The sequence below is a fragment of the Elephantulus edwardii genome, unplaced genomic scaffold (assembly GCF_000299155.1).
Source record: "Elephantulus edwardii isolate Elephantulus edwardi_28Jun2011 unplaced genomic scaffold, EleEdw1.0 scaffold00246, whole genome shotgun sequence".
Classification (NCBI taxonomy): Eukaryota; Metazoa; Chordata; class Mammalia; order Macroscelidea; family Macroscelididae; genus Elephantulus; species Elephantulus edwardii.
In genome coordinates this window covers 2,746,918-2,764,121 of record NW_006399996.1, presented here as the reverse complement: position 1 = coordinate 2,764,121, position 17,204 = coordinate 2,746,918, and the positions used below count along the sequence as shown (strand labels likewise).

Genomic DNA, 17,204 nt, shown 5'->3' with positions numbered 1-17,204 from the left:
TCTCATTTTTTTAAATTCCAATTCAATAGAGTATGGAAATTATTGGACATTATCGTTAATGTCACATGCAAGTAAAATCTTACTGAAGATTATTTTAAAATGGCTGGAACTGTCAGAAATCCAAGCTAGATCCAGAAGAGGCCATGACATGAGGAATATCATTGTTGATGTTAGATTAATCTTGGCTGAAAGTAGAGAATACCAGAAAGATCTTTACTTGATTTTTTTAACTGTGTCAATCATAACAAATTATGGCTAGCATTAAGAATGGAAATTCCAATAACTGTAATCTGGTGGCCTAGTGGCAAGAAGCTGCGCTGCAATTCTGAAGGCACGTGATTTGAGGCCACGAGCTGCCCCGTGGGAGGAGGATGGGCAATTTCCTCCTATGTGATTAACTGCCTCTGAAAACCCACTGGAGGTTTAGCTATGGGTCTGTTCTGACTCTACAGTACAAAACAACAGTATGAAGCCTATACATAGAACAAGAGGCAGTTGTCCAAGTAGAAAAAAGGAGCACTGCCTGGCATAAAATCAGGAAAGGTGGCCTCAGAGTTACATCTGTTCTCCATATCTATTCAATCTGTATGCAGAGCAAATCACTGAAGAAGCTGGACTTTATGAAGACGAATGTGGGGACAAGACTGGAGGAATATTTGTAAATAACCTGCATTGTGCAGAAGACATAACCTTGACTTTCTGCAGAAAGTGAAGAAGACTTGAAGCTGCAGAAGATCAAAGTCTATACAGCCTTCAATTCAGATTATATCTCAACATCAAGAAAACATGTATCTGTACTTTTGGTCCAATAGGGAACATCATGATAGATGGAGAAAAGACTAAAGTTGTCAATGACTTAATTTTGCTTGGCTCTAATACACATAGTAGGCAGAAATAAAAAAATTAAAAAAATGTGTTCCACTGGGAAAATCTATTGTCAAAGACCTCTTTAAAGTGTTAAAGAACAAGGGTGTTATTTTAAAGACTAAGGTGTTCCTGATCCAAATAATGGTATTTTCAATTGCTTTTTATGTAGGTGGAGGTTTGACAATGAATAAGGAAGATCAAAGAAGAATCAATGCCTTTTAGCTGTGGTATTGGAGAAGAGTACCGAACATCCTATGAATTACCAAAAGAACACACACACACATGTTTTGAAGAAAGGGCTATGAGGGTGCTCCCTAGAGGCAAAGATGGGGAAGCTTTGTCTCTATACTTCAGGCATATTATCAAGGGGAGCCAGCCCTTGGAAAACAACATCATGCTGAGACCATCAGGGAGAGGGATGAACACAGAGACCACAACAACAGACTGGGACACGTCAGAGATAGTGAAGTGAGGCAGGATAGGTCAAGGTTCCGATCGGGTTCATGGGATCACTATGAGTCATGGTCAGCTCAAGGGCACCTAACAATAATAATGTGCCCGTAGTGGCAATTGGAGGCTGTGATCAAGAAGAAATTTCCTAATGAAGTAAAAATCAGATAAACAATTGTACTCTCAACTATTTGGGGCTGACTTTATTCATTCTGAAGCAGAAACTGTTTTTCCAAGACAGGCAAATTGAAATAATTATTGTAGAATGAGCTCTGTGCTTGAGGGAAATGCTGTAAGAACATTAGTGGGTCTTTTGATAAAATTGGGATGAGGATGATAGATTGATTAAAATATTGTATCAGTGTAAACATTTATTAAAATTTATATCTGTACTGCAGTTATGTAAGAGAAAATCCTGATCCATAGGACTGAACAAAGAATCACACTAAATTGTTTAGAAGAGTCTTTCCACATTTCATTTCGTCTCACATGGTTCATGGGGAAAAAAAGTGTGCTTATATCCTCATAAGAAGAGACAGATAAATATAAGGAAAACGGGGCAAAATGAACAATAAATGAATCTGAGTAACTACTATAAAGGTTTTCTTTGTACTATCTTATTCTTACGACTTTTTTGTAAGTGTAAAATTATTTTCAGTAAAATATCTTAAAATATATTGGCCTCCATAAAGAGAAATGACGTCTTGATACATGTCAGCACACGATGAACCTTGGAAACAGGCTGGGTGAATGACATCAGTCACAGAAGAACATTTACGTATGATCTCACTTAAAGGAAAAGGCAAAAATTTTGAGACCAGAATGTTTTCGTGGTTACCTGGGGCAACAAGAGGAGGAAAGAGGAAGTTATTGTTTAAGAAGCACTGAGTTTCTGTTTATGGTGATGGATAATTTGGCAATGACTGGTATTGGCTGAACTACATGAATGCACTTGGGTTACTATATTATACATGGCAAAATGTAAAATTTGTAAATGCTTTATCTATTTCTGTCATATGCATAATACAGGTTGTTTATGAGTCTTCTTCTGATCCTGCTAATATATTCTTCTTCATAAAGTCCAGCTTGTCCAGTGATTTTGTTCAGCATATAGACTGACTATGGAGAAAGGATACAACTCCGAGGCATACCTTTCCTGATTTTAAGGCAAACAGTGTTTCCTTGTCCTGCTCGGACAATTAGTACTTGGTCTGTGTACAGATTTTGCATAAGCACAATTAAGTGTTCTGGCATTCCCACTCTTCCCAGTGTTAGTCATTATTTGTTATGATCCACATAATCAAATTCCTTTGCCTTATCAATATAAAACATAAGTCAATATCTTTCTGGTATTTTTTTAGCCAAGATCCGCCTGACATTAACAATGCTATCCCTTGTGCCATGGCTTCTTCTGAATCCAGGTTGGTTTTCTGGCAGTTCCCTGTTAATATACTGTTCCAACTGTTTAGTTGTGTGTTGGGTTTTTTTTATATTTCATCTTTTATTATGTTTGTTATGTAACAAGTATGCTATTTCCTAAAATAGCTGACCAACTGTTTTTTAATAACATTCAGCAAGATTTTACTTGCCTGTGAATGAATGATATTGTTGAATAATTTCCACACACTATTGAATCTCCCTTTTTGGAAATGGGAACAAAGATTGATCTCTGTTAGTCAGCTGACAGGTAGCAGACTTTCATATTTATTGGCAGACAATGGTGGAACCATTGGAGGCTGCATCTGTTTCCTGAAATACCTCAGTGGGTTTTCCATCAATTCCAGGCAAGTTGGAAAGTTGACAGCTACTGGTCTTTTAAAATTATATAATCATGTTATACTATGCTGAGGGTGACAAACTGAAGGAGAGTAGTATTGAATTCACTCTAAAAAACCAAACCAAACCAAAATAAGAAAGATCTACCCTGAAGGTACATAGGATAATATTCATATGCATATAATGAAGACTTAATATGATAATTATGCATATATACACACCAACCACTAAAGCCAAAGACCAAGAAACTGAGGATTTCTACCAATGTCTGGTGGTTTAGTGGTAAGGAATTGTGCTGCCAACCCAAAACAATGCATTTCGAATCCACCAGCTGCTCCATGAGAAGGATGGGCCTTCTCCTCTCATGTGATTTATTGCCTCTGAAAACCCTCTCAGGGGTCAGCTGTGAGTCAGTTCCAAATTATACTGAAGGTAGTGGCAAAAAATTTAAAACCAACCAAAAACCAAAAAACACTCCACAAAATGATGAACTAGCAACTGATGTGTTTAAATAAATAAAAACCGTCCTGGAAGTGCTTGCTCATCTACGTAAAAAAACTGACTGGAAGAATTAAATATTTATACCCATTAAAAAAAAAGTGACCCAGAAAAATGTGGAAATTGAACAATATCATTAATACCATGTGCAAGTAAAATATTACTAAAGATTACTTTAAAATGGCTGGGAACTTCCAGAAATTCAAGTTAAATTCAGAAGAGGCCATGGAATTATCCTTGAAGCCAGAAGGATCTTGGCTGAAAGCAGAGAGTAAAGCAGAAAGGTGTGTACTTGTTTTACTGACTATGCAAAGACATTCAGCTGTGTGGATCATAATAAATTATGGCTAACATTGCAAAGAGCAGAATTCTTGAACACCTCATTGTGCTCATACAGATCTTGCATATGGACTAAGAAACAATTGTTCAAACAAGCAAGGGGATAAAATCAGGTGACATATACATCAGGGTTGGATCCTGTCATCAAACCCATTCAATCTTTATGTTGAGCAAATAATTTTTTAAAACTTGGATTATAAAGAAGAACGTGGCATCAAGAGTAGAGGAAGAAGGAAATCTGGTGTCCCGGTGGCAAGAAGCTGTGTTGCAATCCCAGAGTGTGGAGGAAGATTCATCAGTAACCTGTGTTATGCAGATGAAACAACCTTGATTGTGCCAAGTGAAGCCCTGTAAAGCACTTACTGGAAAAGATAAAAGACTTCAGTATAGGTTATACTTCAATATATAGAGAACAAAAATTCTCACAACTGGGTCAGGAAGCAACATCACAATAGAGGTAAGTGTGAAGTTGTCAAGGATTTCCTGCTACCTGGATCCACAGCAATACCCAGAAACAGCAGTGGAGAAGTCAAACCATGTATTACAATGGGGAAATCTGCTGCCATGGACCTCTTTAAGGTGCTAAGAAGCGAGGTGTCATTCTCAGCACACTTCAGTGTACCTGGCCCAGCCTCCCACTTGGCTTCATATGCATGTGAAAGTTGGACAATGACTAGGGAAAGATCAAAGAATTGATGCCTTTGAATTGTGGTGCTGGCAATGAAGAGTGAATGTCATTAGAAAAATGGTGAGATTCTTATCTCACATATATTGGATACATTATCAGAAAGGGCCAGTCTCTGGAAAACAACATCATTCTCAGAAAAACTGAGGGTCAGCAAAGGACAAGAAGACCCTCAGTAGGATGGACCAACAGGAGTGAATGCAACAATATACAGCAGAGACCATGAGGGAGGAGAAGGGATCCCCCCACCTCGCTTCCTTCTGCTGCCATGAAGAGTCAGAGCCAAGCTGAAGGCTTCTAACAACAAAAATGAATGTTAGCAAATAAATGTGTACAAATAGTTGAATAGAAAACAAAATTATAAACTTTCAATCAAGTCACAATAAAAGTTATAAAAATGAAAAAAAAATAATAAATACTGTGTGACCCACACACATACACACGAAATAAAAAACCAAACGCTGTCACTTGGAGAGAGAACAACGCCTCCTTGTCGTTATATGTAAAATGGCGCTGCATAGAGGTACTTACCGGATGTGTGTGTGTGTGTGTCACTTAGAGTGTGAGAGTGTGTGTGTGTGTGTTAAATGCATTAATAAATGTATATTTAGAACAGTGCCTGACATGCATAATAACTCAAGGAATGAGTTATTAGCTATTATTACCATTGTGCTCCAAGAGTTTAGCACAGAGAAGTGACTTGGGATTTTCAGGCCTTTTGGATAACAAGCTCAAACAAAGCTATCTGTGTAAAGGTAGAGAGAACCTCTCCCTCATGCTCGTGGAAAGGAAGGTAGACTGAATGACCTGGTGGATGCTGACTATCTACACCCAAGCATACCTTTGGAGGCTCTGTGGTCATCTTGATGCTGGCCTGCAGGATGGAGATAGGGAAGTCTGGGTGGGGGCTGGAGCTGAGCCAGAGGCGGAAGGAAGAGTGAGGATCCTCCACTTGCAGCTGCTCCACCAGTTTATCCAGATTAGGCATCCAAGACAAGGACAGGTGGCAGTTAGCCAGGAACACCCAGTGTCCTGTGAGGAGATGCTGGGCTCAGTGGCATTCACTCCCTCAGTCCCACCTGTCCTCACGCTTTCCAGGGCTTCTCTGGAGAAGCAGAAGCTGCAGTTGCAGCCCTGTGACTGGGGATGCAGGAGCTGGAGGCCAGGGCCAGGCCCAGGGAGACGGGGCATGAGGGAACAGGGTGGACACTGACCCTGAATCACACCCTCTCGGAGGAGCCGTGCAGCGATGGGGGCCTGGCCCTGGCCCAGGGACAGGGCATTGAAACGCTGGGCCATGCCCGTGTGCTCGGCCAGCTGGAGCAGCGCGCCGGTGGGGTCCACACCCGGGGACAGGATGAATATGAGCGGGGTCCGAGGGGTTGAATCCTCCATCACCTGCCAGAGCACAGGGCATGGGCTTGGGCAGAAGGCCAGATTGTTCGGAAATACAATGAGAAGCTGAACAGGGACGGGTAGCGGGAGGATGCGGGCTTGTGTGGACTCGGAGGCCGGGCCACTGACCAACTTCATGTTCAGCACAGGTGGCTCAACAAAGCGGGAGCCGAGGTTGGAGACGATGAAGGAAGTCACGCAGAACGCCACCCGGTCCTGGCGCAGGGAGCGAACGATGAGCATCCGCTGCATCTCGTTGCACGTGTTCTCCCACTCTCCTGCGGGTGGGCGGACAATGGCAGGGCCAGGGAGTCCAAGAGGCAAGGATCGGGGCAAGGGGCGCCTGCGGGGAATGCTGTGGGCAGGGGCAGAGGCGACTCCACACTGAGGGGAGCTTGGAAGCAGGACACAAGCATCAAGAGCCTGGCAAGCCTGGGAGGAGGGAGGCCGCTGGGGAGGCGCAGGCCTGGGTACCTGGCAGCATAGCCTTCTCCGGGGTGGCGCTGGTGTACCACAGGTACCAGTCACGAGGGTACTGCTCAAAGGAGTTCATGAGGCCGTGGAAGTTGGTCAGCTTGTCGAGCTCTGTGATGTTATCCCAGTAGGCGTCTGCAAGCCAGTTAGTACACGGATTGTCCATTTGGCCCTCCCGGTCCAAGACCTGGGGGAAATGAGAGAGGAGAGAGATTGGCTGGAAACACCTCAGAAGGCTTGTGCTTTCATCCTCCGAGATCCCATAATGGAAAACACAAGTCTTGTGTTAAACAGAGTGAAAAGCAATTGACATCCACTGGGGAAATAGAAGTGAGACTCTGATCCTGTAGAGTACTATCACACTCAAACTTAGAAAGCTGGTGCCCTCTGCTGGCTAACTCTGAAGAAACTGTCCCTTCCCTTTCTCATTCTTTATGGATTTGTGTGTTGTTAGTTAACTATATATTTGAACATGTGGAACATAGTTAACTATATATTTGAACATGTGGAACATATAATTGGACAAAACAAACATACAAACATATCTGCCCTCAAGGAACTTACTTTACTACATGGGAGGACATAATAACATGTAAATAATGTATGTTAGCAGGTGACAGGGCTTTGGAAAAACCAAGAAAAATGGTCTGAAAGAAGTGTATGATTTGGCATTATATGTATGGCAATAATCTGGAACAAGAAGTGCATTGCAAAGTGGACTGAGGAGAGAAACTGGAGGGGAAGGAGGGAAATGTGCAGCAATGAATGAACGAAAACTCAACCTTTCTGTAAACTTACGTTAAAATCATCCATACACATACACACAGAGATCAGGAAGGTCATATTGCGTTGAGATCTGAATCAACCTGAAGGAGGTGAGAAAGGGCCAAGTAGACGTTTTTCCCAAGAGGGAAGAACAAGAGCAGGGGGCTCAGGACAGGCTGTGGTTGCGCGCAGAGGAGCAAGAGGCCTGTGCGGCCGAGCGGAGAAGGAGGGCTGCAGTCAGTGACAGCCATCTTAAAGGATTTCTCTGGTTTCTGTGTTGAAGGACTGCTGGAGGTGCTGATGGGAAGCTCTTGCTGAAATCCTGATGGGCGATGGAGTGAAGGTTGTACAAAGAGTGAAGCTACTGTGTAAGAGAGGACAAAGGCTGGCCCGAGGAGCCATAGTTTGGATGTCCGGCAACCTTCAGGCCCCTTGAGGTTCATAATCATGAATTTAGAGCAAGTCCAGTTGGAGTGATTACATGGTTTTCCACAACTTTGCTCAGCTGTATCGGATGCAGAGACACAGGGAGAGAAGTTATTTTTGTTGTTATGTATGGCTGAGTTTGAACTCTGACCCACAGCTGACCCTCCAGCGGGTTTTCAAAAGCAGTACATCGCACTGGGGGAGAGTGCCCATCTTACTCCTGTGAAGCAGCCGGTGGATTCAAATCACATACCTTTGGGTTGACAGCACAGGATCTCTATGAGTCATACTCAACTCGATGGCACTTAACAACATCATCAAACCATGTGAGGGAGAGAAGGAATGGATCTAAATAGGGAGCTAGTTTGACCAAACAAACTGCAGAGAAGGAGAAGTCAGGGGCCGAGGGGTCTGCTGGGAAGGCTTTCTAATGGTGACTAGGGAATTTCAGCTGCAGAATGAGCAGGCAATGGTGGTGGTGGGGGGAGGTAAGATCACACTAATGAATAGGCCACAGAAGGAGGGGCTCTGAAGACTAGCCTGTGATGCAAGCGAGGAGACACAAGGCCAGTGTGTCCTGAACTCATCCTGAGCCTGCGCCCGGCCTGATTTCCCTCAGCCCCTCGCTGATGCCTTGGTCCGAAACCTTAGGCACGATGTATTCATCGTACTTGCCCATAGTCCCAATTTTTGCCACGTCAGATTTGGTTTGTCCTCTGTCCAACTCACCACACCTCCACGTAGAAAGAAGTTATATTCATCCATGTTGAGCTTGCCAGAGGTCTCCAGGATTTTCGCACACATCTGGAAGCTGAACAGTAGCTTGTGGCGTTCAAAAAGGGTACGGCAGGTATACCTGGAAGGAGCCAGAAGGGGACAGGGCAGGATGAAGTGGAGGTGGGATGTGAACAGGATGCGCTCTGAGTGAAGAGCACACAGTCGCGGTCTTGCTCCAGACAGAGATCATGGTGCAGCTCAGAAGACAGATCTGAACTGTGAAGGCATGCAGCATTGGGAAGGCTGGGGAGGGAACAGTCTGCAGAGGGACTGCTGGGCAAAACCTGGTGACTGAGCTGAGAAGACAAAAGAACAAACAAGCATGTCTTGGAGAAGGTGCAGCCAGAGCGCTCCTTGGAAGCAAGGGGTGGGGGTTGGGGGGAAGCTTCGTCTCACATACCTTGGGCATGTTTCTAGGAGAGATTATTCCTTGCAAGGGGACATCATGCTTGGAAAAGTGAATGGACAGTAAAGGAAAGGAAGACCCTCAACCTGGTGGATTGACACAGTGACTACAGCAGTGGGCTCAGGTGTGTCAGAGGCATGGCACAGGACACGACAAGGTTCAGACATATTATTGTTCACAGGGTTGCTCTGAATTGTACTTGACTCAACAGCACCCAACAACAAGCCTAGTAGACAGCTGTGTATGTAAGTCCAGTGCTTAGGAGAGAGTTGAAGCTATGAACTCAGGTATAATCAGCCCATGTGATAGTTAAACCACAAGAGCTGATGAGCTGCTCCTGGAGAGAAGAGCAGATAATGAACACTGCATTGGAACAGATGAGGGGAAGAACTGTCCAAAAGGAATATATGATTAGGCATTATATGTATAGCAACTGTCTGGAAGAAAGGGTGCATTGCACAATGGACTAGGGGAGGGGGAAACTAGGAGGGAAGAAAGTGTGCAGCAATGAGTGAATTAAAAAACCCACAAAAGAAGCAGACAGTGGAGTCAGCAGCAGAGCGAGGTCACTTGGCCTCCCACCTTTGAGGGGGGTGGGGGCTCAGACCTGTAGACCGCGTAGGTGTGGTACTCATTCAGGTAGTCTATGCGGTCCTCCAGCTTGTTGCTGCGGTGGCTTTTGTCAATGCTAAGGACAAAGAGGCTGATGTAGGCATCGAGTGAGAACTGGTACATGGGGTCGATGCGGCCCATGTCGTTGAGCACGAAGAACAGCACCGCTGCCCTCTGGGCACATGGACGGTAAGCCTGCAGAGGGGAATAGCCAGGCTGCAGACGGGAGAGCCGGGCTGCAGAGGGGAGAGCCGGGCTGCATGCAGAGGGAAAAGCCAGAGCTGTAGGGGGCAGAGCCAGGCCTGGAGAGGGGCACAGTGTGCAGCAGGGCTGAGGGAGGCCTTCCTGATGTTTCCTGATGGCTGGCTGGGCCTGCGCAGGCCCTCAGGAGCTCACCTCCCGGGCCAGGTCAATGTTGATCTCCGTGGTTTCACTGGTCTCCAGCTGCTCTGTCACCTCAGTGGCAGTGACCTTGGAGGTCTGCAGGGTGTTCACCAGTTGTACATCGTCCAGCAAGGAGCCTGTGGCCTCATTCAGCAAACTAGAGGGAGTCAAGGGACACACAAGTAGAGTGGCTGGTTAAGAATACAGGACCAATAATCCAATTACAAAACAGGAACAAAACATGGAATGACTTTTCATAGAGGAAGACATTCAGATGGCCAACAGACACATGAAGAGAAATGCTTACAATCACTGGCAATAAGAGAGATGTAAATCAAAACCACAAGGAGATATACCATCTTACCCCAGTAGCAGTGGCAAAATTTAACAGAACAGCAAGTAATAAAAGTTGGAGGGGATGTGGAGAAATAGGAACTCTTATACATTGTTGGTGGGATTGTAAAATAGTACAACCACTCTGGAAAGCAGTTTGGCACTTCCTTAGAAAGCTGAACATAGGAATTTCATAGGACCCAGCTATTCCACTGCTTGAAATATACTCCAAGAAAATTAGGACTGAGACACAGAGATTTGTACACCAATGTTCACAGCAGCGTTATTCACCATCACAAGAACATGGAAACAGCCCAAATGTCCAACCACAATCGAATGGACTGAGAAACTATGGTATATTCACACGGTGGAATACTTACTTAGCACTCAGGAGCAATGATTTAGAAAATTACTACATAACTTGGGAGGGACTGAAAAGCATAATGCTGCGCGAACAAACTCAGTCCCATAAGGATAAATATGGCATAAGACCATTACTGTAAAAATAGAAACTAGTGGATAATTAGTAAAACGTATAGGAAGATCCAACAGGGTGGGGGGTGGGCAGGAGCAGAGAAGTGAGGATGGCAAGGGGAAAATCACAGGATCATACAACTTGATGGGTGGAGCGAGGGGTGGGTAAAGGAAATGGGAAAGATCTGGCGGGGATCTGGAAAGACCAGGCAGCGTGGACATAGTTCAGTGTTGATTGATTTTATAAAATATAATGAATGGGAATGATTGTATGAAACACTATGTGAATTAAGGATAGTGGGGAAACACAATGTATAGGAACTTTGCAAGCAAACCAATATAAAAGAAAAAAGAATCCAGATGGGGCCAGGGACTCTTCAGCTACCACGTGCCTGCTGGAGAGTGGGCCCGGGGGTAGGGGGTGGCCGAGTGAGCCTGGTCTCACCGAAGGATCTCGTCCTCCAACTCCTGGAGTTTCCTCTTGCCAGCGGCGATGTTGATGACGAGTGTGTCCTTCTGCTCCTCCAGTTCTGGCCTCTCCTTCCGGACCACGATGCCCAACAGCTGTGCCTCCAGGCCCTGCAGCACAGTACTTAAGGTGAGTCCCGCTCTTGCAACCTTCACCCCTTTTTTATCCCTTTTCAAATCCCAAGTCTCTCTTCTTTAACTATTCAGTCATCTTTTTCTAGATCTTTCCCAACTGCTTCACCCAAGTTCAGTCCAGGCATCAGCCCTTACCCACCTGCTCTTTGACAGCAAAGTTTACGATGGTGGTCTTGGCTGAGGTCTCTGGGCTATAGTGGGGGTTGGAGAGCTTGGTGGTGATGTAGAAACGAAAGTTTGGGTTGTATTCCACTTCCTTGTCTCCAATGCGCATCAGCAGGCGACCACCTGCAAGGGCCCACGGAACCAGGTGTGGGTTAACCTGTTCCCATCTCAGCCTGCCCCAGTGGCCCCATTCTTGGTCATCCTGAATGCAGGGGCAGCAGGCAGGCTGCACAGCCAAAAGACCTTTCCTCACCAGGGCCCCACACAATTGGTCTCTAGGACTTGTCCCCCAAATCCAACCCCAGCTTTAGCCTGGACTCTGACCAATTTGTGCCACAGATTTGTTGAGCACGGGGTTAAGTGTGGGGTCCAGGTATTCCTGCACGTTCTGTAACAGCACTGGGTATCCAAACTGGATGGCGTTTTCTAGGATTCGAAGGTAGTCACTCATCTGCAGGTCAATGATCTTGAGGCCCTGAGGGAGTAAGGAGAAAAGAAGGAAGCTGAACTAAGGAATAAACCAACAAAATCCAAGGCTACTGCTGTCGAGCCAGTGCTGACGTGTGGTGGCCCCACGTGCAATGGAGAACAACTACAGCATCTACAAATGGCTTCCGGACAGGGTCTCAGAAAAAGGCAGTTCATGGGAGGGTATTCAGTCACTCAGCCTTGAACCTGGTTTCCTTCCATGTTCTTAATCCACTTCAGGGCCTGAGCCTGAGGATCGATCATGAGCGCCCACCTGGAGGAGGGAGCGTCAGTTAGGAGGCAGGCTCGGTTTTCCTGCCTCTCACCCCCAACGATGTGCTCACCTGTTGCCCCGGGTGACTATGATGCCATTCTCAGTGGAAAAGGCGTCCGAGGGCAATCCCTGGATGTTCCAGTCTCGGACTTTGGTAGGGTTAGAAAGGAAGTTATCAAAGGTGAAGCGAGGCGAGCAAGGAACCTGCAGCTCTCCGATCTGAGAAGGGAAGAAGAGGGAGCCTTGGATGTTAATGTCCAAGGCCAGCAGTCCTCGACCCTCTGCTTCTTGTCTCCTTAAAGGCCCTGCTCAACCTCAGAGCTCACAGATCTCCTTCAGATCTTCCTCATCACATCTAAGCCTCATTTCACCTTCTTCATCCAAATGTCGTTGACAATCTCATCTCGATAGTTGGTCAGGAAAGGTCCCATGTAGGACAGGAAGGCAGCAGCTAGGAGACAATCGCCCACCAGGTAGCCGAGGTCCTCCTCCAAGCCCTAGGGAAAAGCAGGGGAGGTGAGGCCTATCTGAGACCCAGCTCTTTGGGAGACATTGTGAATGCTTTTGAAGGCATTTCCCTCTGAACATTGTCTAGATCAAAGAGATTCCTTCCCTCTCCTAATCCTTCACACCCTGGAGAGCTCCAACCTGAGTCTAATTACTTGTGAGCTGCCTCTTAACAGCAATGTTTACATTCTGATGATGGGGCCTCACCCTTTCATTAGGCCAGGAGCAAAAAGAGGCCAGCAGTTTCAAGCTGTGTCTGTTGTCCATGCAGTCAAAGGACTATGTAACGAGTTCCTGTGTATGCTCACCTGCCCTAGGTAAACACTACAGCACATCACTGTTGCTGTTATCACTGGGTATTGTGGGGTTGGCACTGTCCCACAGCTGAACCTCCAGTGGGGTTTCAGAGGCAGTAAATCGCACCAGAGGAGATCTTTCTCCTAGGGAGCAAACTAGAGCTCCCTGTTGCCATCAAGTGGAGTAAGACTCAACTTCCTTATGAACAAAAGACCTGAACCCTGTCCTGTCCTGTGCCATCCTCATCATCTCTGACACTCTTGAGCCCATTGCTGCAGTCACTGTGTTACTCCTTCTCATTGAGGGTCTTCCTCTCTTTTGCTGACCCCACATTTTTCCAAACAGGATTATCTCTTTCCAAGGAAAAAATTTTATGAGGAACAGATCCAAAGTATGAGAGGTGAAGCTTTGCCATCTTTGCTTCCAAGAAGCAGTCTAGCTGCACCTTTTCCAAGACATATCCGGTTGTTCTTTTGGCAGTTGATGGGATGTCAGCACTCTTCTCCAGCACAACTCAAAGGTATCAATTCTTCTGTCATCCTTATTCATTATCACTTGCATAGCAAGTGACCAGAAACCATGTGTCTGAATAAAGTATACCTACCTTAGTCTTCAAATTGACATAATTGTTCCTAAGTATTTTTGAGAGGTCCCTGGTAACAGACTTATCCTGTGTAATGTGTCTCCTGGTGTCCTGACTGCTAGTAAAAAGGGTACTGATTTTGATCCAAGCAAGACAAAATCACTGACAACTTCAATCCTTTCTCCATCTATCATGACTGATTGTCTACTGGCCCAGTGGTGAGGACCTTTGTTTTCTTGATATTGAGATGCAATCCATATAGAAGTCCTTGGTTGTTGGCAGCAACCATTTCAAGTCTTTCTCACTTTCAGCAAGCAAGGTTGTGTCATCTGCTTAATGCAGGTTGTTGATGAGTCTTCTTCCAATCCAGATGCCACATTCCTCTTCATAGACTCTAGCTTCATGATTTATTTGCTTAGCACACAAACGGAATAAATATGGATAAAGGCTACAACCCTGACATATACTTTTCCTGATTTTAAACCATGCAGTGCTCCCTTGCTCTGTTTAAACAGTTGCTTCTTGATCTAATTTTGCAAAAGCACAATTAAATGTTCTGAAATTCTCATTCTTCTCAATGTTAGCCATAGTATGTTCATGACTGACACAGTCAAAATGCCTTTGCATAGTCAATAAAACACAAATAGACAGACATTCTTCTGGTATTCTCTGTTTTCGGCCAGGATCCATCTGACATCAGCAAATGACATCCCTGGTTGTCATGTCCTCTTCTAAACCCAGCTTAAACTTCAGGCAGATACCTGTCAATGTATTGCTCTAGCCATTTTTGGATGATCTTCAGCAGTATTTTGCCTACATATGGTATTAATGATATTGTTCTGTAATTTCTACATTCTGGATCTCTTCCAGTCAGTTAACCAGGCAGCTGTCCTCCAAACGTTCTAGCTTAGACTGGTGAGCACATTCAGGGCTACATCTATCATTTGAAACATACTAATTGATATCCCTTATTTTCTGGCCTTTTTTTTTTTTTTTTTTTTTTTTTTGCCAGTGCAGCTTCAACTTCATTACCTTTGGCTCTTGTTCATTTAGTATTTCCTGAAAATTTTCAGTGTCAGCTAATTCTTTTTTGGCACAATGACTCTGTATTCCTTCTGTCTTCTTTTGATGCCTCCTGGATCATTCAAGATTTTACCCATAGCAGCTCTTAGTACTACAACAAGAGGCTTGAATTTGTTTTTTACTTCTTTCAGCTTAAGAACTGCCAAGTGATTCTTCTCTTTTTATACTCTTAGCTCCAGCTCTTTGCATATTTGGTTAAAATATTTTCCTGTCTTCTTGAGCTGCCCTCTGAAATCTGTTTATATCTTTCACTTTGGCATCTCTTCCTTTTGTTTTGGCTTCTCAATACCCAAATGCAATTTCCTTAGTCTCTTCTGACACTCATTTTGGTTTTTTCTTTCTCTTCTGTCCTTGTAATGACTTTTTTTGCTTTTGTACAAAAAGTCTGGCCTCCATTGTCAGTCAATGTAAGTGCCCTGAGGGTGCATGAGGGGATCTGGCTGACCTAGGCCCATTTTCCCTGGCTTCCTTCACTTAAAGGGTCTGGTGGGCAGGAGAGGAGGGGAGGTGGCATTAGAGCTGCGCTCACCTTTACAGTCTCTTCCCACCGGGCCTTCTCACCAGCTAACCCAGACACCAGCATCCCAGCTCTCTCCAGCTTCACTTTCATCTCCTCAGACTTCTTGCGAAGTTCTTCCTTCTGTGTCAGCTTCTCATCATACTGTTTCTTCAGCATCTCCAATTTCTCAGCCACCTAGGAGGAGTCAGAGCACAGGGGACCAAACACAGACATTGAGGTTACACTGTTTCGGGCTTAACTCCTGGCTCTGCCATTTTGTAGCTGAATAGCCTTGGTCGAATGAATTTTTGATGCTCACTTTTCATATTTACACAATAAGAATATAGCGCCTGCCTTTCTATGAAGATGGTGCCAACAACGAAGGAAGCCCCTGACACTCCTAAAACTGAAGCCAAAGCAAAGAAAGATGATCCACAAGTCAACCACATTCCAGTGGCCTAAGACACCGAGACTCTGAAGGCAGCCCAAATATCCCCGGAAAAGCGTCCCCAAGAGAAACAAGCTTGACCACTATGCCATCATCAGGATTCCCCTGACCACTGAGTCAGCCATGAAGAAGATAGAAGATAACGACACACTTGTGTTCATTGTGGATGTCAAAGCCAATGAGCACCAAATCAAACACGCTGTAAAGAAGCTCTATGACACTGGTTTGGCTAAGGTCAACACTCTGATTAGGCCTGATGGAGAGAAGAAGGCCCGTGTTCACCTTGCTCCTGACTATGATGCTTTGGATGTTGCCAACAAAATTGGGATCCTCTAAACTGAGTCCAGCTGGCTAATTCTAAATATAAATTTTTCTCACCATATGAAAGAATAGTATAAAGAGCAAGTGAGATAAAATGTGTGCACTAAATTTGCTTTCTCTTCCCTCCATGGCTCATTTCTAGAGCCTGTGACTGCGGCAGGAGACAGACCTCTCACAGGATAATAATTAACCACACAAGATGTGTTGGCAAGAGAGGCTCAGAAAGCACAAAAATGTCTGGCATTCCACACCAGGCTCCATCCCTAAGGCAGGACCTTGATAAAAGAAGAAAAAGACACAAAATGAATCAGGGGGCTGCTGAAGAGAGGAAAAAAGGAGGGCAGTTGGAAAAGGACTCCTCCAGGGGAAATGCTTCCTGAAACAGCAGCTAGTATGAACAGTCTCAGACAAAGGCCTGACACAGATGGGAACCTAGGAAGAGCGGTACCTGCTAGATACATCATTGCTATTCGGGAGGCTCTGCGGAACCAGATGCCATCAAGTTGATGCCACCGACTCACAGTGACCTCTATGTGTCGGAGTCAAACTACACTCCAATGACTGACCTCTCCGAAGGGGATCGCCCCCAGGAATTTCTTCCAAGGTGGGTTAACTTGAACCACTGACCTTTTGGTCAGCAACTGAGTATCTGAACTGCTCATGGCCCTCAGGAGCGTCAGGCTTCCCTTAGGCTGGACTAGCCCACCTGAATCTTTTTTTTTTTATCTTCTAAATAATTTTTTTAGTAAAATAAGATAAACGATTACATGTTTATCTTCAAGAATGTAAAGGTCTAATTATTCAAATAGTTTTTATTACAAAACTAAACTCTGAAGGCGTCTACAGAGTTGAATTTTTTTTTCTTCACTCTTTAAATCAGTAGTATAACAAGAATTAGAAAAGAAAAGTCTGTTCAGTGTTTCTGAATCTTTATTTTGTTGTTGTTGTATACCATCAAATCGGATCCAACTGGCATAGGAGGAGATTGCCCATCCTTCTCCAGTGGAGCATCTAGTGGATTGGAACCATGTGCCTTCAGGATTGCAACTTCTTGCCACTAGGCCACCAGAGCTCCCACCACTTGAATCTTTAGCAGGGGACTGATGGAGCCTCTTCCCGAATCCCACATGCATTCCTGGCTAAGAGTAAGCATTTGTAGTGGTGTTACCTTCCTTTCCACAAGAAATAAGGAGTGGAACCCATGTTTATTGCAGCTTTGTTCACAATAGCAAGGAGTTGGAAACAACCTAAGTGCCCATCAACAAACGAATGGCTAGAGAAGCTGTGGTATATTC

General features: G+C 44.8%; 1 protein-coding gene across 1 annotated transcript in view; it reads right to left on the bottom strand.

The window, feature by feature from the left end:
• Positions 1-17,204, bottom strand: part of DNAH2 (dynein, axonemal, heavy chain 2) — a 252,966-nt gene that overhangs the window by 22,558 nt on the left and 213,204 nt on the right. Inside the window, exons 64-77 of the mRNA XM_006899178.1 lie at positions 15,171-15,335; positions 12,543-12,668; positions 12,242-12,390; positions 12,105-12,171; positions 11,754-11,904; positions 11,404-11,552; positions 11,107-11,240; positions 9,867-10,011; positions 9,466-9,665; positions 8,405-8,531; positions 6,485-6,671; positions 6,140-6,288; positions 5,830-6,013; positions 5,457-5,647 (exon numbers count right to left, since the gene is read on the bottom strand). Coding sequence (XP_006899240.1) covers positions 5,457-5,647; positions 5,830-6,013; positions 6,140-6,288; positions 6,485-6,671; positions 8,405-8,531; positions 9,466-9,665; positions 9,867-10,011; positions 11,107-11,240; positions 11,404-11,552; positions 11,754-11,904; positions 12,105-12,171; positions 12,242-12,390; positions 12,543-12,668; positions 15,171-15,335 — 2,124 coding nt within the window. The remainder of the gene's footprint in view (positions 1-5,456; positions 5,648-5,829; positions 6,014-6,139; positions 6,289-6,484; positions 6,672-8,404; positions 8,532-9,465; positions 9,666-9,866; positions 10,012-11,106; positions 11,241-11,403; positions 11,553-11,753; positions 11,905-12,104; positions 12,172-12,241; positions 12,391-12,542; positions 12,669-15,170; positions 15,336-17,204) is intronic.